The sequence below is a fragment of the Gigantopelta aegis genome, chromosome 12 (assembly GCF_016097555.1).
Source record: "Gigantopelta aegis isolate Gae_Host chromosome 12, Gae_host_genome, whole genome shotgun sequence".
Lineage (NCBI taxonomy): Eukaryota > Metazoa > Mollusca > Gastropoda > Neomphalida > Peltospiridae > Gigantopelta > Gigantopelta aegis.
The window spans coordinates 51993841-52013784 of NC_054710.1; the positions used below are offsets into that span (position 1 = coordinate 51993841).

General features: G+C 36.6%; 1 protein-coding gene across 1 annotated transcript in view; it reads left to right on the top strand.

The window, feature by feature from the left end:
* LOC121386256 overlaps positions 1 to 19944 on the top strand; it is a 37789-nt gene that overhangs the window by 11262 nt on the left and 6583 nt on the right. Inside the window, exons 2-4 of the mRNA XM_041517099.1 lie at positions 2984 to 3217; positions 12490 to 12840; positions 15539 to 15892. Coding sequence (XP_041373033.1) covers positions 3106 to 3217; positions 12490 to 12840; positions 15539 to 15892 — 817 coding nt within the window. The 5' untranslated portion in view covers positions 2984 to 3105. The remainder of the gene's footprint in view (positions 1 to 2983; positions 3218 to 12489; positions 12841 to 15538; positions 15893 to 19944) is intronic.

A 19944-nucleotide genomic window follows, 5' to 3' on the forward strand; every position in this document is an offset into this window, starting at 1 on the left:
ATAATTTCCCCCATGGTCATTTTGACACTTGACCTAGATACTGGTTCACGGAAGGTAAACTCATGGCCATCACACAGGCTACACCTACCCGTTACTTTAATTTCAGCATTTTGAATTTCATTTGAGTTAGGTTATTTGATTACACCACCTTCACAGCATCCCAAATGAACAATGTTTAGAACTACTCCAAAATAAACAATGTTCAGAATGGCCATCAGTGTTTAGAACTACTCTCAAATAAACAATGTTTAGAACTACTCTCAAATAAATAATGTTTAGAACTACTATTAATAAACAATATTTAGAACGACTATCAAATAAACAGTGTTTAGAACTACTCCCAAATAAACACTGTTTACAACTACTCTCAAATAAACAATGTTTAGAACTACTCTCAAATAAACAATGTTTAGAACGACTATCAAATAAACAATGTTCAGAACTCCTCTCATATAAACACTGTTTAGAACAACTATCAAATAAACAATGCTTAGAACTCCTCTCAAATAAACAATGTTTAGAACTACTCTCAAATAAACAATGTTTAGATATACTCGCAAATAAACAATGTTTAGAACTAGTCTCAATTTTTTTTTTTTTTAAATGCTTAGAACTACTCTCATATAAACAGTGCTTAGAACTACTATCAAATAAAGAATGTTTAGAACTACTCCCAAATAAACAATGTTTAGAACTATTATCAAATAAACAATGCTTAGAACTACTATCAAATAATCAATGTTTAGAACTACTATCAAATAAACACTGTACAGAACAACTATCAAATAAACAATGTTTAGAACTACTCTCATATAAACAATGTTTAGAACTACTGTCAAATAAACACTGTTTAGATCTACTCTCAAATAAACAATGTTAGTAATCTCATATACTTGCCCACAACTAGGCCCGCCCTTCCCAGTTCCGCACCCATGTGGCCAAGGCATCTACGTTTGGGGAATGCCATGTCAACTCAAACACTTACTACTCATCATCTCAAATGTCAGTGAAAGTTAGTTCACTTACTCAGTCAGTGTTTGCGATTAAGAAAAAATTGACTTGACCTTCTGGCAAGTGTTGACAGTACTTTCACTTGCTCTTGTTGTTTGTTTGTTTTTCACTTGCCCGACTTAAACATATTTCAAATTGTAAAGTAAACACATTTATCAAATCCCAACAACATATAATATGAGAAAACATTTATTTTGGACATAGAATAATAGTTTAGTGTTAGTCAATAAAATAAAATACCATTCACTTGAAACACAGTTAGCCATGCAGATTACAATCCTTCTTTCTACCCGGACTGTCCATATAAAAAATATGTTTTATATACATTGTATCTTATCATTCCACTGTAACAGCCGATGTTATTGACCCTGTTCTAGGCTTGTAGGTATATTAAAAAATACAAATCAGCCGAGTTAGTAGATATAAGAATACATTGACCTACATATATCATTACTAGCTCGATATTCTAGGTAAATCAGTCTTTGAGATACAGGCTGTTGAACTTTGACCTCGTTAGGGGTGTCATCCATTTTCAAAAGGCTGTAACCATTTTTGCTAATTGAGGTAGAGAAAAAAAGTGAAATGCTTGTCTAAAGTACTTGAATAGACAAATGCAGTTCAATACACAAATTATTTACATGCAATAAATCTGACCCTTTAAACATCACACTACAGTGTTCTCGCTGCTCCATTTAAGCGGGGCGCCCCGCCCCGCTATTCCATTTTGCCGCCCTCCTTTCATGTTCCCCGCCCTCCTTTATTTTTGAGCGCCCCTCTTTATTTTCCAGCACCCATCTCGGCTATTTCCAAATGCACTTTTTTCCACACAAAAAACAATGATCAGTCTGCACACTGGACATCAAAGGAAACAAGCCGCGTTGTGTACGAAAAAGCAATTGACGAAACATTTACGACAGTTACTGTAACGTAATTTAACAGTATTTTTAACAGCCTCTATTTTGTCCAATATCTATATCCATTTGTATGTTTGATAGACACAATAGAAGTTATATTTTATGTAAGCAATGAAAACATTTTATTTTTTACGGATTCGGCAATCTCCGATTGAAAAACCCCTCTTATTTGGCGCCAAATTTGTCACGTGATCAGAACGGTCATTCTGTCTTTTGTTTCCACTAACTATCGTTTGATATTTTGTCCTCAGTTGCAGATATAATTGGTTGAAACTGATGATTTTTACTTTCTGTTATTCTGTTTATTCAGCAGTTCTTTATAAAATATTGTAAACTTTTTATTTTGAGGGGATATGAACGCTTATAAAAACAACGGAAGTGGCAGTGTTTATCATTAAAATCATTTATCTTGAGTGCCAAATAATATATACACCGTCTTTACAAAAACGAAACTACTTTTTGTCAGCTGGCGATAATATTTTATCACAGCGATCGATTCATTCGATGAAGATGGAAATAACAAAAATGTATCTGACATTAGGAGATCACTTTACAAACATCTTTATTGTTTTTCGTATCTCTTGAAATCTTTATTAAAAATAATAATATTAAAACTTTGTTCGGTCCAGCAAAACCGGAACTGCCCGTAAATGTCAGACCGATATCATCTTCGGTTCAATTAAAAGACGAAGTCTTTTTATAAACCCCTTTGCACTTTTTTTTGGCAAAATAAGGAGTATGTCTTTTCTCAAAGTCTACCAACACACAACAATATGGTAGCCAAACTACTCCTCCCCCCCCCCCCCCTTTATTTTTTTATAATTTTTTTTTTTTGCTTTTCGTTTATTGGTGGTGGTTTTGTTTTTTGAAGGGTGTGGTGCCGATCGGCCGCCCTCCTTTAATTTTCACCCAGCGAGAACACTGACACTAATTATGTTTTGTTGTTGTTGTTATTATTATTATTATTATTATTATTGTTCGTTATTGTGTTTTTTAAACAGAAATTCCAACATACTAGATGGCAACCATGTCACCATTATCGGTTCATTTCATTACAGATTGCAACGTGTGTTGAGTGCTTGCTTCTAGAGTAAATAAAGGGAAGTGCTAAAAACAGCTAGCGAAGGCCGATAGGACGTACGATATTCCTGACTTTGAAGTGCATCACACGTATTGGAAGATGTTCTCAATAGGGAAGTTAGTCGCTTTGTCGTGCTGGAGCCGAACACAGTTCTTCATGTTGTGGAAGCCATTCCTGTTGGCGTTGGTGCTAATCTGTGATGTCTGTTTAGGTTAGTTTATCACTTGGAAGTACGCATCTGTTAATTGTTGAATATAATTATCATATTTACTTGAGCCCGTTGAGAGACCAGTCCAAACGGTACGCAATGGGTTGAGTGTACAGAACAGCGTTAGTTTATCACTTGGAAGTACGCATCTGTTAATTGTTGAATATAATTATCATATTTATTTGAGCCCGTTGAGAGACCATTCCAAACGGTACGCAGTGGGTTGATTGTGTACAGAACAGCGTTAGTTTATCACTTGGAAGAACGTGTCTGTTAATTGTTGAATATAATTATAATATTTACTGAGCCCGTTGAGAGACCAGTCCAAACGGTACGCAGTGGGTTGATTGTGTACAGAACAGCGTTAGTTTATCACTTGGAAGAACGTGTCTGTTAATTGTTGAATATAATTATAATATTTACTCGAGCCCGTTGAGAGACCAGTCCAAACGGTACGCAGTGGGTTGAATGTGTACAGAACAGCGTTATGTAGCGCAGTCGTTTGTTCTTTCTTCTTTTTTAATTACTTTATTTTGTGTTCTTCATATCACATGACTTGTTTATGAATGGGGTGGCTGGAATGTAAAGAGGGGGGGGGGGGGGGGGCTCTCGGAGCAATAGGTAACATTTTGAGAGGTATATTGTCAAGCGTTACGAGCATTACGGGGGTGGGTAGGTGGGAACGGCCGACATTAAGGGAGTGAAAGGCATGTAACAATAGCACGTAAGGGCATTGTATCGGGGTATTTTAGACTTATTTGGAACGTTACTAGTATTTCAAATACAACATAGTTATCCCCTAAATAATAGAGCACCCAAATACGCCAATATAAAAGCATATGGAATACAGTAAACACATTCGAATGCATATAATTTCGATGTTTATTAAGTGGAACTTTACTTAAAGCATGAATGAATGAATGAATGAATGAATGAATTAATGTTTAACGACACCCAGGCATGAAAAATACATCGGCTACTGGGTGTCAAACTATGGTAAATACAAAATACATCGGCTACATGGTGTCAAACTATGGTAAATACAAAATACATCGGCTACTGGGTGTCAAACTATGGTAAATACAGAATGCATCGGCTACTGGGTGTCAAACTATGGTAAATACAAAATACATCGGCTACTGGGTGTCAAACTATGGTAAATACAAAATACATCGGCTACTGGGTGTCAAACTATGGTAAATACAGAATACATCGGCTACTGGGTGTCAAACTATGGTAAATACAAAATACATCGGCTACTGGGTGTCAAACTATGGTAAATACAAAATACATCGGCTACTGGGTGTCAAACTATGGTAAATACTGAATACATCGGCTACTGGGTGTCAAACTATGGTAAATACAAAATACATCGGCCACTGGGTGTCAAACTATGGTAAATACAAAATACATCGGCTACTGGGTGTCAAACTATGGTAAATACAAAATTACTGAATGCATTCTAAAATATAGAAAAACATTTCAGTTGTGTATGTTTGTAAAAAAAACAAAAACAAAAAAACTAAACAATGGGTGATGTTCCATTTAGCTCTAGTGCCCGGTGTGGCATATTTGCTACACAAACTAAATTACTCTATAAAGTCAACATACATGTGATTTTAAATATTTTCGCCATAAAAAAAAAAATGAAATTAATTATATAAAATGTATCAAATTTAATTTCATACAGTTTGCTTGCTTTACAATGGGTTTTTTTTGTAATACACATGACATTTGTCATGTAGCATATGGGTATTAATGTAGCACAAGGCTTTCAGGGGAACAAACGGGTTCAGCTAAACTGATACAGTGTTCTACTTAGTACTTTGAAAATGCATTGCAAATGTTTTAAATGCATTAACTTGTAAATACAGGGGCGGACCTATGATTTCATGAAGGGGTGGAGGGGGTTTATGTTAGTATTAAATAGCACTGGCGTAGGGGGGGGGGGGGCAAGAGGGCATGTGCTCCCCACTTTTCAGATATTTTGCTTTATATTTGCTTTATAATAGTGTAAAAGTGTTTAAATATAAAAGTGTGCCCCCCACTTTTTGGCACCTATCTACGCTACTGAATATATGCATTTGTGTCTCAATAAGGAGAGAAACTGCTTTGCCTATTTCCATCTCTACTGGCAGTAACAGTGTTGTCTTATAATTGTTTTGCAGGTTCATAACTGTGTTTAAAATTAATTATATATGTTATTTTAATATACTTCTTTGACAGTTTATAGAACATTCAAATATCAGGAACGGATCCAGAGTTTATCCAGAGTTTTCAAAATGGACATATTGCCGTTTCATGGCAACAAAAGACATTCAGATATGTTTCATGGATGGCAAAACTATCAGTCACAGTATTAGAGGTTATGTTGAAGGTTGACATAAAATAACACTGTTCCCGTATGTTCTACTCATTACAAAAACAACATATTGGCTTTAAATCCCTAGCCGATACAAACAGGTCCTAGGTGTGCTATTTCAAATGACCCAATATCTGAAACAAATGTGCTGGGGTCACGTAATGCAATTTTGCGCACAAAAATAGTGGGGGTTTGTTTTGTGGGTGTTATTTGTGGGTTTTTTTTTTGGGGGGGTGGGGGTTTTGGGGTGTCTTTTTTTTGTTATTTCCAAAAAAAATTTAGGGTGTATACTACCAAATCAAATCCCATAGACGACAATAGTAACATATGTGGCTAAAACACCTACCTGCAGCGTATAAATCAAAATAAACACAACAGATATAAATACTACCCTTAAAGTGGATCAGAAAGAAATTGGGGGTTGAAGCTGCTCCTTTCAGAGATAATGGGTAGCGTCGATGACTATCCTAGTTTCGCACACAATTTGAGTACTTTTTTTTTTTACAGGTACCCCATACATATTTCAAGCAGAAGGCTACTTGACAAAGTGGTACTAGATGAAATAAAATTGCATACATTTTTGGCTCAGATGAAACTCCCCCCCCCCCCCCCCCCCCCCCAACAAACACACTCATATTTATTACCAATCACAGGACTTGTGGTGTTAACTTCTCTATCAAAAGTTCGGTGCACCTCGAACTTTGACCCAGTGGTAAGCTGTCTCCCATGACCATTTGTGTACAGGCGTGCATGTTTATATGCTAGACCTGATATTTAATATTATGTTAATAATTAATGCTACAAACCAAACCATCTTATGACCGCGGTTCTATGTCTCGGTATAGCCGTTTTATTCATATTCACGTTGTTTCATCTATTGTCATGTATCTCATTTTTCTTCCCTTAAATTGCTACAGGTAAAACACATACGCACTTGTCTTCGGTTGTGCTCAAATTAAGATTGCTTTGTTAGGAAACGCTTTTACAGACATTTGAACAATGTTTTGACCCAAATTCTTTGCATTACAATTAAGAATTACATTTATTCTTTTGGGAAAACTTATAAAAACTATATATACTATACTTACTTCAATATCTTGATTAAAAAAGTGTGTCATGTGCTACACATTACTGACAGATTTGCGTTTGAGGTTTCTATGTGTTATATCCCTTCTCTGCCTGTACATACTTTTTTTTTTTATATATGTGCATATATTTTACCAGAGACACTTGATTTGAGTCTGTACAGGCAGAGAATAGGGCAGTTTGCTGGGGGCTTGCGCGCGGGTGATAAATATTCCATGAGTAGATATCATTACCTACTGCTAATTTTGACTTATAATCTTGGTTTATTTGGCTTTCGAATTGTTTTACTTCTTTTTTGTTCACCGTAGACTTCGCCTAGAATAATCATAGGTTCAAAAGATCCATCAGTGACAATCCGTCATACAGTTGTGGTTATCCTGCTTCAAACCGTTTTGATTTCAATTAATGTACTAAGTCAGACAAAAAAAACAAATTGGGTACGTAGTTACGGGGTTGTGATCACGGAGCTGGCTACGCCTGCCACGGGCGACGAAGGCGCCTTATTGGGAGGAGGGTCTAGGGACTCTCCCCCATACAAAAGAATGTATTTGTAGCTGTCCGGAAAAGCGATTTCCCGGCATTTGGAGTCTGAAATCCGGGCTCATGGTGATATTTTCCATGTTTCGTAGGAGAATGAATGACGAATGTAACAGTCAGCAGGAAATTTGTCAATCTGATTAAAATTAGCTCTACTGGTCTACCAGTAGATCTAACAGCATTGCGTGGACTCCTATGTCTAGGTGACATTTCATCTATAAATAACAATTTAAATATCGACCAATTACACTTCGCCTTTTATAGCGTTATTTGGGAGCATACAAATTCTAAAAATATCGGGCGAGACTATTTATGCAATAAGCGAACTTGTTGGTCTATTTCAACATTAAAAAAAACATGGGGGAACGTGCAGTAATAAACTCTGGATTGTATACTAGTATAAACAGATTTAAATGTAATGGTGGCGCTAATTTTAATTAGATTGGAAATGTGTAAACTTGCTTTCATATTTTTGAACTAATTGTCCGATTATTCATGAAGTAGGCTGCGTTCAGCAACAGCGAATGGTCGAAACTTTCCCGAATTATTTTGACTGCTCTCGAAAAGGTCATTCGGTTTCACGTGTTCAGTAAAAAACCAAAAAAACAAACAAACAAACAAAACAACCCTCGCCCATCCAGATAAAATACATTTAACATATAAACAAATGATAGACAATTTGTAAGCACATCAATGTATAAATGAAATATATTAATACAATATTTTTACAAATATACAAAGTTGATCTTACGTGCTACTCGTAATTTTTTTATTTATTTATTTATTTTTTATTTATTGTCCCCAGACACAAGTATGACAGTGTCAGAGTTGGGGGCCCTGATTTCACTACCTTACATCCATGTTATAAGTGCATATGAACGTTATTTATATATATAATATAGTGTAATTAGAATCAATATAATAATATTAATAAGCATGAATACATGAAAACATGGAGTTCACTAATATGTGGGGTTAACAGTGAAGATAGAGGTAGAGGAAAGATTTGAAGGAAATGGTAAAGGGAGAAAAGAGAAGGTAAGGAAGGAAGAAGGAAAGAATGAGTGAATTAAATACTTTAATTTCGAAAGAAAACATATTTGTATTGAAATACCTCTAGAACATTGTATTGCCATGTCTTGTTTCTAGGTATCTGGACCAAGGTGCCCAATATTCCTCAAATTCTTGAAATTGACAATTTTTGAGAAGTATATATTTTTCAATTTCTATTTTATCTTTTAAAATATTTTAAAAAGCATATATGTTAGGTCCATGTTTCTGCATTTTAGATCTATATATATAGTATTTAACATTGATAATCAGCCAATTAATAAATACCATCTTGCTTTTTTCCCTCTTTATGATTCCAAACAAGACTGTCTCTTTATCGAGTTATGTATACTCTTCAAAAAAAGAAACGCAAAAGGGTACAAATGGGTTATAACTCCGATTTTATGTTTCCTACCGGTTCATGCTTTGTGAATATAAGGTCATTGCATGTCCCAAACACATTCCCACGGTTACATTCGATAAAACGCAGCTACTGTACAATAAAGTTCCAAAATGTGAATATTCGCAAAAACGCAGCCACTTGCAAACCATATCACCACTGCACGTGCGTTGTCTGCACGTGCAACATGAACACCGACAGTATAAAAGTGCAGGGTGTTCGCTTGCCTGGCCTCTGTATCTGGCCGACAGTTGACAATCCAGGACATGCCACGTCTCAGTGAACCGCAGAGAAACAATGCCATCGGCCGACTAGACGCAGGCGAATCCAGAACGGCCGTTGCCAGGGCATTCCATGTGTCCCCAAGCACCATCTCCAGACTGTGGGACCGTTACCAGCAACATGGATCAACACGTGACCTCCCTAGATCCGGTCGACCACGGGTCACTATCCCCGGGCAGGACCGCTACATCCGGGTACGCCACCTTCGGGAACGATTGACTACTGCCACCTCCACAGCCGCGGCAATACCAGGTTTGCGCAGGATATCCGACCAGACCGTACGGAACCGCCTACGTGAGGTAGGAATTCGTGCCAGACGTCCAGTTCGAGGTGTCATCTTAACACCACAACACCGTCGACTCCGACTGCAGTGGTGCCAGATTCATCGACAATGGCCTCAACTGCGATGGAGACAGGTGTGGTTCAGTGACGAGTCCCGATTTCTGCTCCGACGTCATGATGGAAGATGTCGCATGTATAGGCGTCGTGGTGAACGTTATGCGACAAACTGCGTGCAGGAAGTGGACAGATTCGGCGGGGGTAGTGTCATGGTGTGGGCAGCCATCTCACACACTGGCAGAACTGACCTGGTCCACGTGCAGGGCAACCTGAATGCACAGGGCTACATTGACCAGATCCTCCGGCCACACATCGTTCCAGTTATGGCCAACGCCAACGCAGTGTTCCAACATGACAACGCCAGGCCTCACACAGCACGTCTCACAACGGCTTTCCTACAGAACAACAACATTAATGTTCTTCCTTGGCCATCGATATCACCGGATTTGAACCCAAATGAGCATCTATGGGACGAGTTGGACCGACGCCTCCGACAGCGACAACCACAGCCCCAGACCCTGCCCGAGCTGGCAGCAGCCTTGCAGGCCGAGTGGGCCACCATCCCCCGGGACGTCATCCGTACTCTGGTTGCTTCAATGGGCAGGCGGTGCCAGGCAGTTGTCAACACACGCGGAGGCCACACCCGGTATTGACTCCAGATGACCTTGACCTTGGTGGTGTGTCCTATCACTTACTCACAATGGACTAGAGTGAATTGTGAACAATCCTGCAACATTTGGTAATTATCGGACTCACCATTCAATAATTAAATCAATTCTCCAAATGTTACGACAATGTGGTTTTGCGTTTCTTCTTTTGAAGAGTATATGTTGACCTTTCTCCTGAATACATTGTTCAATTTCCTTCCATAAAAGAAAGACTTTAGAGCAGTCATAGAACAAATGCTCCAATGTTTCTGGTTGTCTATGACAAAAATGGCAAACATTTGATTCTATGTATTTTATTTTATATAAGAACGTGTTTGTCGTGATTATTCGATGTAGATGCTACTCGTACTTAATGATGGATTCATGTAATGAAATTACTGCCGATAATGTAGTAAGCACTCCAGGAAGACAATAGCATAATTATTACGTGTAAGAGTAAGCAAAACAGATAAGAAAAGAAAAAACAAAATTGCCCACGTGAAACCGTAACGTGTAAATCATGTTGTAAATATTGTTGCCGCAAACGGCGGGTGTCCCGTGCCAAATAAGTAATACATATTATGAAGTATTAACATTATTGTTTTATAATATTTCTTTTCCTTTTCTTTTTTATTCTTTTTTCCCCCTTTTCCCACCCTTTTTTTTTTTTTTTTTCTTTAAATAATATGTAACATACACCATGATACCGTAACCTGCATTTGCAACTTTAAAAACATTTTTAACACCAATTAGTAATACAGTATGTCACTTTTTATGTCACATTGTGTCAATTTGCTTTTAATAAAATAAAATGAGCCCAGTGTGCATGTTAGTCCAAGTTTGATCCCATTGAATTGTGCCTATTATTTTATAGTGGTTCTATTTTCATAACTTAACATTGTCAAAGGATATTGAGAAAATAATGGTGTGCAACAGTAAGGAAATTAATTTTGATGATCTTTCTTAAATATGTGAGACTGCAGTTTAAACAAATCAACAAGGCACAACTGCTCCCCCTCCCCCCAATATTTTATTTTTTTATTTGAACTATCCACTAACTCCATGTGTAATAATACCAAAATTTTGGAAAATGTTCTGGAAATGTCTTGGAATTTGGTTAAGCTACAAACAAGAAAGAAAAAAAGAAAGAAATGTTTTATTTAACGACGCATTCAACATATTTTATTTACGGTTATATGGCGTCAGACATATGGTTAAGGACCACACAGATTTTGAGAGGAAACCCACTGTCGCCACTTCATGGGCTACTCTTTCCGATAAGCAGCTAGGGATCTTTTATAAGTGCTTCCCACAGACAGGATAGCACAAACCATGGCCTTTGTTGAACCAGTTATGGATCACTGGTCGATGCAAGGGGGGAGGGGGGGGGGGTGGAAATATCTTGGTTAAGCTACAAGTGCAGGAACCCTGGGGGAGTTACACTTGTTACGGTCGATATGGGACCTAGGGTCTCTGTCGTGCGATAGCACTGAAATACTCGACCGAGTCATCACGATTCACACCAGAATGCTAGCTAGGGCTGGGGTGGGGTGGGGTGGGGTGGGGTGGGGGTCCAGATAAACCTGGTACCCAAATTGGAAAACAGGTGCATACAACCTTGGACCTGAAACTGAATATGCCGTACCACTATTAATCAACCCACCCCTAATCGTGGCTTGTACTGAAATTGAACATGACGTACCACGATTAATCAACCCACACCTAATCGTGGCTTGTACTGAAACTGAATATGACGTACCACGATTAATCAACCCATCCCTAATCGTGGCTTGTACTGAAAGAAAGAAGAGTTTTATTTAACGACGCACTCAACACATTTTATTTACTGTTATATGGCGTCAGACATATGGTTAAGGACCACACAGATTTTGAGAGGAAACCCGCTGTGGCCACTACATGGGCTACTCTTCCGATTAGCAGCAAGGGATCTTTTATTTGTGCTTACCACAGGCAGAATAGCACAAACCATGGCCTTTGTTGAACCAGTTATGGATCACTGGTCGGTGCAAGTGGTTTACACCTACCCATTGAGCCTTGCGGAGCACTCACTCGGGGTTTGGAGTCGGTATCTGGATTAAAAATCCCATGCCTCGACTGGGATCCGAACCCAGTACCTACCAGCCTGTAAACCGATGGCCTGCCACGACGCCACCGAGGCCGGTGACGTACCACGATTAATCAACCCATCCCTAATCGTGGCTTGTACTGAAACTGAATATGACGTACCACGATTAATCAACCCACCCCTAATCGTGTCTTGTACTGCTAATCGAGAGAGTAGCCCATGAAATGGAGTGACAGCAGCAATTTCCTTTCTTCTCTTTGACCATATATCCAACGCCATATAACAGTAAATAAAATGTACTGCATGCCATTACATAACACTTTTTTTTTTTAATCTTCGTTGTTAAGTGTCAATTGCGTTTGTTATATATGCATATCTTGGTTGGGGGTTTTTGTTGGGGGTTTTCAGAATGTTCATTTAATGCAAAGTTGTTGGGGTTTTGTTGTTTGTTTATTTTATTTTATTATTATTATTTTTTTTATCTAGGTGCAACAGTGTCTTTAGATAGGTCTTACCATATAGGAATGTCGGACGAGCCGTTTACATTCACGTGCGTGATCCAACAGGCAGGTGGTCTTGTGGATACAGTGGAATTTTTCAATTCAAATTCAGATAAACCAATTGCTACTTTCCAACAGAATAGTGCTCTATGTTACGTGCTGATTACACGACAAGATCACTCATCATCCTGTGGGATTGGAACTGACAGCAACTCGTCCACCACCAAGAAGTATATTTTAAAGATTAACAGCATCACAGAAAGTGACCAAACCTACTGGCGGTGTGGATTGAAAAGGGCTAACACATTCTCTGAGTACATTTATCAACACGTTTTAAGTGAGTTAATAATTTATCTACGTGCTGTAGCCTTTGTACTATATACGTTTATAAAAATATTTAGTTTCCATAAATATCCATTTAAACACCAATAATATATTGGTTTTGAAACATCATCATCGAGTATAGTTTTTAGTCGGATTTCATTGTATCTAAATTTGTCAAATCTGGTTTGTCTGTTAGAACATCATCATACTTCTCCAGCACCTCTCTCACCTGACTCTTTTGTTGTTGCAATAACTCACTCGGTATGTGACAATATGTCCAGGTCTCGGTTGACTCCAACACTGGCAAACTGTTTCTCAATAAAGAGGTGCATATAAAGACAATGGGATAAACGAAAAATAACACTTCTGAAATTTATGAATATTGCATTTCATATACTAGTTATACATGTCAGCTCTATAATAATATAATGATTTGAAGTTAACTTTTGTAGTTTTGGAATTGTAGCAGCCCTTGATACTTAATGTTGCAGGTCAGAAATGTTCGTTATACATTACCCCCTTTCAAACAGATTGTATTGGAATACCACTGAGACACACATTGGAAAAACACTATCATCGTGATAGCTACTGAATAGACCTATCAGGAATTAAACAAGCACATCAAACTGATCATTGCATTGCCATTGACACCAACAGTCTCAGTAAGCCATTGCCACATAAGAATTTAGCTTCAAAGTAATCTTCTACAATTTCACTCACTAATTATCATATTGAAATGAAATAATAAATACATACATTTTGTGATTTGAAAGACACGCATAAATAAAAACTCAATAGCTAAACAGGTTTGGTGATTGCCACAGTAAACAAATGCTATCATCTCCGTACTTCTGTCCGTATGTCCCACATGTAGTTTTCCGGATGTTCCATGGCGATTTAGCCATTTTTAACGGACTTGTGACCCATGAACCTTTCTGAAATTGTTTTTAGAAGGCCTCCGGATATTGAGTTGAAATGTGTGTACTGACATGGAGTTACGGGCCTTGAACTTAGGAGCTATAGAGAGGTTATTACCAGAGTGTTTTTCGGTATCGTAAATGTCATATATTAGGAATACATTTTTTTGATTCCTAATATATGATATTGACGATACCGAAATACATGAGGGTAATAATCTCTTTAGCATATAATCTCAAGCTTAATACAACGTGTTTTTGTGAACTGTACACGCAACTTTAATTCCAGTCCGCCATTACTAGATATTCAAATGGCGTAAGAATATGTGGTGCGGTATATGTTTGAATGAAAATTACGTCAAACTCGAATGACGTCTTTTTTGATGTCCTGACATCAAAACAAACTAGGGCTTAACGTTTTTTTTTTTTCGGTTTTTTTTTTCTGAACGCTGGACAGCTTTCAGTGTCAATTGCCATTGAAATGTTTTTATTCGATGACTATGAATGCATACGTCGATTATGGAGTGTCACACAAGTACGTTTGCTTAAATGTCAATAAACCTAGTGCCGTGACCTCGATTAATTTGCATCTAATTTGAAAAGTTTTCAAATTCTTAAAGTATGTGATCTTAAAAATATCACATTGCATTGAACATGTAAGATATTATATGATAAAAAAAAAAAAAAAATTCCAGACTTGTTTTATAATGCCTGAAGATATTGAGATGATTTTTGTTTTATATAAAGTGCTATCATGTACTGTTACTAATCAAGTTTTACTTTCATGTACTGTTACTAATCAAGTTTTACTTTCATGTACTGTTACTGATCAAGTTTTACTTTCATGTACTGTTACTAATCAAGTTTTACTTTCATGGTGATTTACCCACTTTTCACTGAGGTATGGCCCTTGAATTTAGGAGATAAGAAGAAAAACTATTGAATAAAACAGGTTACCTCTGTTTGTCATTTGTTGAGGAAGGCTTGCATAGGTCTTTATAGACAACTGACAAAACATGTTCTTATTTAGAGAATATACTGAAAACTTTACTAAATAAAAGCTTGTAAGTGCCATTGAGAATTAAAAATCCCGTGACATTGGCGATTACAGTGGGCAATTGCAAGGTTGCCAAATAAATCGCGGTACGCAAATTGGAAAACGGTGCATACAGCCGTAGGCCTGAAACTGTGAATATGACATACGACGATTAATCATCCCACTCCTAATCCTGTCTTGTCGGTTTGGGATCGATCCCCGTCAGTGGGCCCCACGGTGTTATTTCTCGTTCCAGCCAGTGCACCACGACTTGTACATCAAAGGCCGTGGTATGTGCTATCCTGTTTATGAGATGGTGCATAAAAAAGACCCCTTGCTGGCAATCGAAAAGAGTAGCCCAGCGGGTTTCTTCTCTCAATACGTGTGTGGTCCTTAACCATATGTCTGACGCCATATAACCGTGAATAAAATGTGTTGAGTGCGTCGTTAAATAAAACATTTCCTTCCTTTTCCTAATCCTGTCTGGTGCTGCCAATCGAGAGAGTAGCCCATGGAATGGAGTGACGGCAGCGATTTCCTCTCTCCTCCTTAACCATATATCACACGCCATAGAACCGTAAATAAAATGTACTGAGTGTCGTTACATAACACTTTTTTTTCTATCTTCGTTGTTAACGTGTTAATTGTTTTTATTATAGCTGCATACCTTGTTTGTTTTTGTTGTTTTTTGTTTTGTTTTTCTGAATGTTCACTGAATGCAATGTTTTTTTTTCTTCTTTTTTTTTCTTTTGATCTAGGTGAAAGGGTGTATTTAGAAGGGTCTTACAAATATGCAGTGGAGGACGAGCCGTTTACATACACGTGCTTAATCCGACAAGCAGCTGGTCTTGTGGATACAGTGGCATTTTTCAATGGAAATTCTGCTGGTCCAGTTGCTAGTTTTGAACAGAATGGTGGTTCATGTTCCGTGCTTATACCGGAACCAGACGAATACTCGGCATCCTGTGGGCCTGGAACTGACAGCAACTTGTCCACCTACAAGAACTATGTTTTAAAGATCAAAAGCATTGCAGGACGTTACGAAACAAACTGGTGGTGTGGACTGAATACAGCTAAACAATTCACTAGTAACGTGTATCTACGTGTTTACAGTGAGTAATTGATGCATTTATACGTTCTAGCCTTTCCACTATATATATATATATATATATGGTTATTAAAAAAAAGTATTTAGTTTTATTAAATATGCATTGGTGAGAGCATCATTTATTAAACACCAATAACAGCATGGTGTTGAAACACATAGTGTCCTGTTCATCGGGGTAGACTGCATAGAGTTTAACTTTTATAACTTTGTTTTCTTTATGTGCACATGAAAATAGACAAAACCTGACCATATTTAGATGTACGTCAGTTGCATCGTCTAAACTGGATGAACGATTACAGTTACCATTTTACACGACAATCAATTATGGTTCATCACCTTCGTAGGGCAACATTGTTATAATTGGTCATTGGAACATCACCATACGTGCATTATTGATTAAAAGGTTTGGTTTGTATAACAACACCACTAGAGCACAATGATGAATTAATCATCGGCTATTGAATGTCAAACATTTGGTATTTCTACAGAAAGGGATCTTTTATATGTACTTCCCCACAACCAGGCAAGCACGGACCACGGCCTTTGTCCAGTTGTGGTGCACTGGTTGGAACGGGAGCAATACAATCAGTCAGCTGAACGGATCCACCAAGGTGGTTCGATTATGTGACGCAAGCACCTCAAGCGTGAACTCAACTGACTGAGCTAAATCCCGCACCCACCTACCCCCCCCCCCCCCCCCCCCCCCCCTCCATTGATTTAAACACATACTAGTATGACGGATTGCTCCTAGATGATGACCCGGTCGCCATAGCCATAACATGCAAATAAATAAACACCATAGATATTGATACATTTAGCTTTGTAACATACAGTGTTTCTGCCAGAAATAAATGCTTGGGAATGGCACTATGGGATTGGATGCAATCGCTGTCAACAGTGGGTATGAGGGACCTGCCTCAGAAAGAAATGGGTTAACTTTTAGGTTAGGGTTAAGAAAACTCATACAGTTGTGATAAGAGTAATTAATTTTGTCGAAAGGTTAACTTTAAAATAAATAAATATGGGTATGGCGCCATACCCGTTTTACCCTCTTTATTATTGGAGCAGTTTGAGAAGATGAAACCTACATGGGAGCTAGCAAGTTGTTCAAGGATTGAACACACCTTACTGTGTTCCTTGTAATTTATAAAATAATAAAATGAATAAAAGTGAAATTCCACATGTGTTGTCATTTGTGGTTACTTTGCGTATTTGTTTAATGGAGATTACTTATTTAGAAGCCATTGTCACACGCTTCTGGCTAAGAATACTTTTTAAAAGATCATAATTACATATCATAAACATTACAGTGAAGTACACCAACTTGGACATCATTCAGTAAATAATGTTTTTGTTTTTGTTTTTTAAATTACACCCACCCCCACAAAGGCGGCAGCAAAGGGTGGGGTGTTTACAAAAAAATAATAGCAATTATAATATTAAATTAATTTAAGTCATACAACTCGGGAATTATCCTTACTGTTACTAAATTATTTTATTCTGTCCTAATACACTCGGATGTCCTAATACACTCGGATGTCCACTGGTAAACTCGAGACGTTTGGAAGGAGCTAGTTAAAATCCACCGACGCCAAAATTATCTAATACAAGGCGTTTATTTATTACCGACGAAAAAAAAAAAAACACCACACACACACACACACACACAAGCGCGCGCGCGCGCGCGCACACGCACGCACACACACACACACACAATCCCTTCCGAACATACTTCATCTATAATCGGAATATTAGGGCAATTTTTTGAATTCGGAAACAAAAACCGGAAAGTTCCGATGATGTTTGCAGTAATTATCCGGATTTATCGAGACCAAACGAAACTGCGATACTTTTTGACTTTGTCAATCTGCCATGGCAATTTATTTTTGTGAAATTTAATACATCTAAAGTTTGTATGTTTAACAGGTTTCATTGGCAAAATAGTTGATGATGACTCGGCATCATGAATCTGAATCAGAACTGCCCAGTATTACTCGTCCGAGGGACTAGCGTCATTTAAATTGTACTCTCCCCCAGGGATTTCTACTCGCCTGGGGCGAGGGGGCGAGCGTTATCTGCTATCCCTGGATAATGTTGCACATAGCAAAACAAATTATGGTAGCAAAAGATACTCAGAGATATAGATTCCTCGAAAGTGTCAATATTTTACTATGATTTTAATTAACATAAATATATTTTAGCATTAGTTTTTCATAAATTGTTTTTTTTTTTTTTTACATATTATTAGCACAAAATATTTCTATTAAAAAGTAAAGAGCTTTAACACTATTAAAGTTGTATTAAAAAGCAAAGAGCTTTAACACTATTAAAGTTGTATTAAAAAGTAAAGAGCTTTAACACTATTAAAGTTCTATTAAAAAGTAAAGAGCTTTAACACTATTAAAGTTGTATTAAAAAGTAAAGAGCTTTAACACTATTAAAGTTGCATTAAAAAGTAAAGAGCTTTAACACTATTAAAGTTCTATTAAAAAGTAAAGAGCTTTAACACTATTAAAGTTGTATTAAAAAGTGAAGAGCTTTAACACTATTAAAGTTGTATTAAAAAGTGAAGAGCTTTAACACTATTAAAGTTCTATTAAAAAGTGAAGAGCTTTAACACTATTAAAAAGTAAAGAGCTTTAACACTATTAAAGTTCTATTAAAAAGTGAAGGGCTTTAACACTATTAAAGTTGTATTAAAAAGTGAAGGGCTTTAACACTATTAAAGTTGTATTAAAAAGTGAAGGGCTTTAACACTATTAAAGTTGTATTAAAAAGTAAAGGGCTTTAACACTATTAAAGTTGTATTAAAAAGTGAAGAGCTTTAACACTATTAAAGTTGTATTAAAAAGTGAAGAGCTTTAACACTATTAAAGTTGTATTAAAAAGTGAAGGGCTTTAACACTATTAAAGTTGTATTAAAAAGTGAAGAGCTTTAACACTATTAAAGTTGTATTAAAAAGTAAAGAGCTTTAACACTATTAAAGTTGTATTAAAAAGTAGAAGAGCTTTAACACTATTAAAGTTGTATTAAAAAGTGAAGAGCTTTAACACTATTAAAGTTGTATTAAAAAGTGAAGGGCTTTAACACTATTAAAGTTGCATTAAAAAGTGAAGGGCTTTAACACTATTAAAGTTGTATTAAAAAGTGAAGAGCTTTAACACTATTAAAGTTGCATTAAAAAGCGAAGGGCTTTAACACTATTAAAGTTGCATTAAAAAGTAAAGAGCTTTAACACTATTAAAGTTGCATTAAAAAGTAAAGAGCTTTAACACTATTAAAGTTGCATTAAAAAGTGAAGGGCTTTAACACTATTAAAGTTGCATTAAAAAGTGAAGGGCTTTAACACTATTAAAGTTGCATTAAAAAGCGAAGGGCTTTAACACTATTAAAGTTGCATTAAAAAGTGAAGGGCTTTAACACTATTAAAGTTGCATTAAAAAGTGAAGGGCTTTAACACTATTAAAGTTGCATTAAAAAGTGAAGGGCTTTAAAGTTCTATTAAAAAGTGAAGGGCTTTAACACTATTAAAGTTCTATTAAAAAGTAAAGAGCTTTAACACTATTAAAGTTCTATTAAAAAGTAAAGAGCTTTAACACTATTAAAGTTCTATTAAAAAGTGAAGGGCTTTAACACTATTAAAGTTGCATTAAAAAGTGAAGGGCTTTAACACTATTAAAGTTGCATTAAAAAGTGAAGGGCTTTAACACTATTAAAGTTGCATTAAAAAGTGAAGGGCTTTAACACTATTAAAGTTGCATTAAAAAGTGAAGGGCTTTAACACTATTAAAGTTGCATTAAAAAGTGAAGGGCTTTAACACTATTAAAGTTCTATTAAAAAGTAAAGAGCTTTAACACTATTAAAGTTCTATTAAAAAGTAAAGAGCTTTAACACTATTAAAGTTCTATTAAAAAGTAAAGAGCTTTAACACTATTAAAGTTCTATTAAAAAGTAAAGAGCTTTAACACTATTAAAGTTGCATTAAAAAGTAAAGAGCTTTAACACTATTAAAGTTCTATTAAAAAGTAAAGAGCTTTAACACTATTAAAGTTCC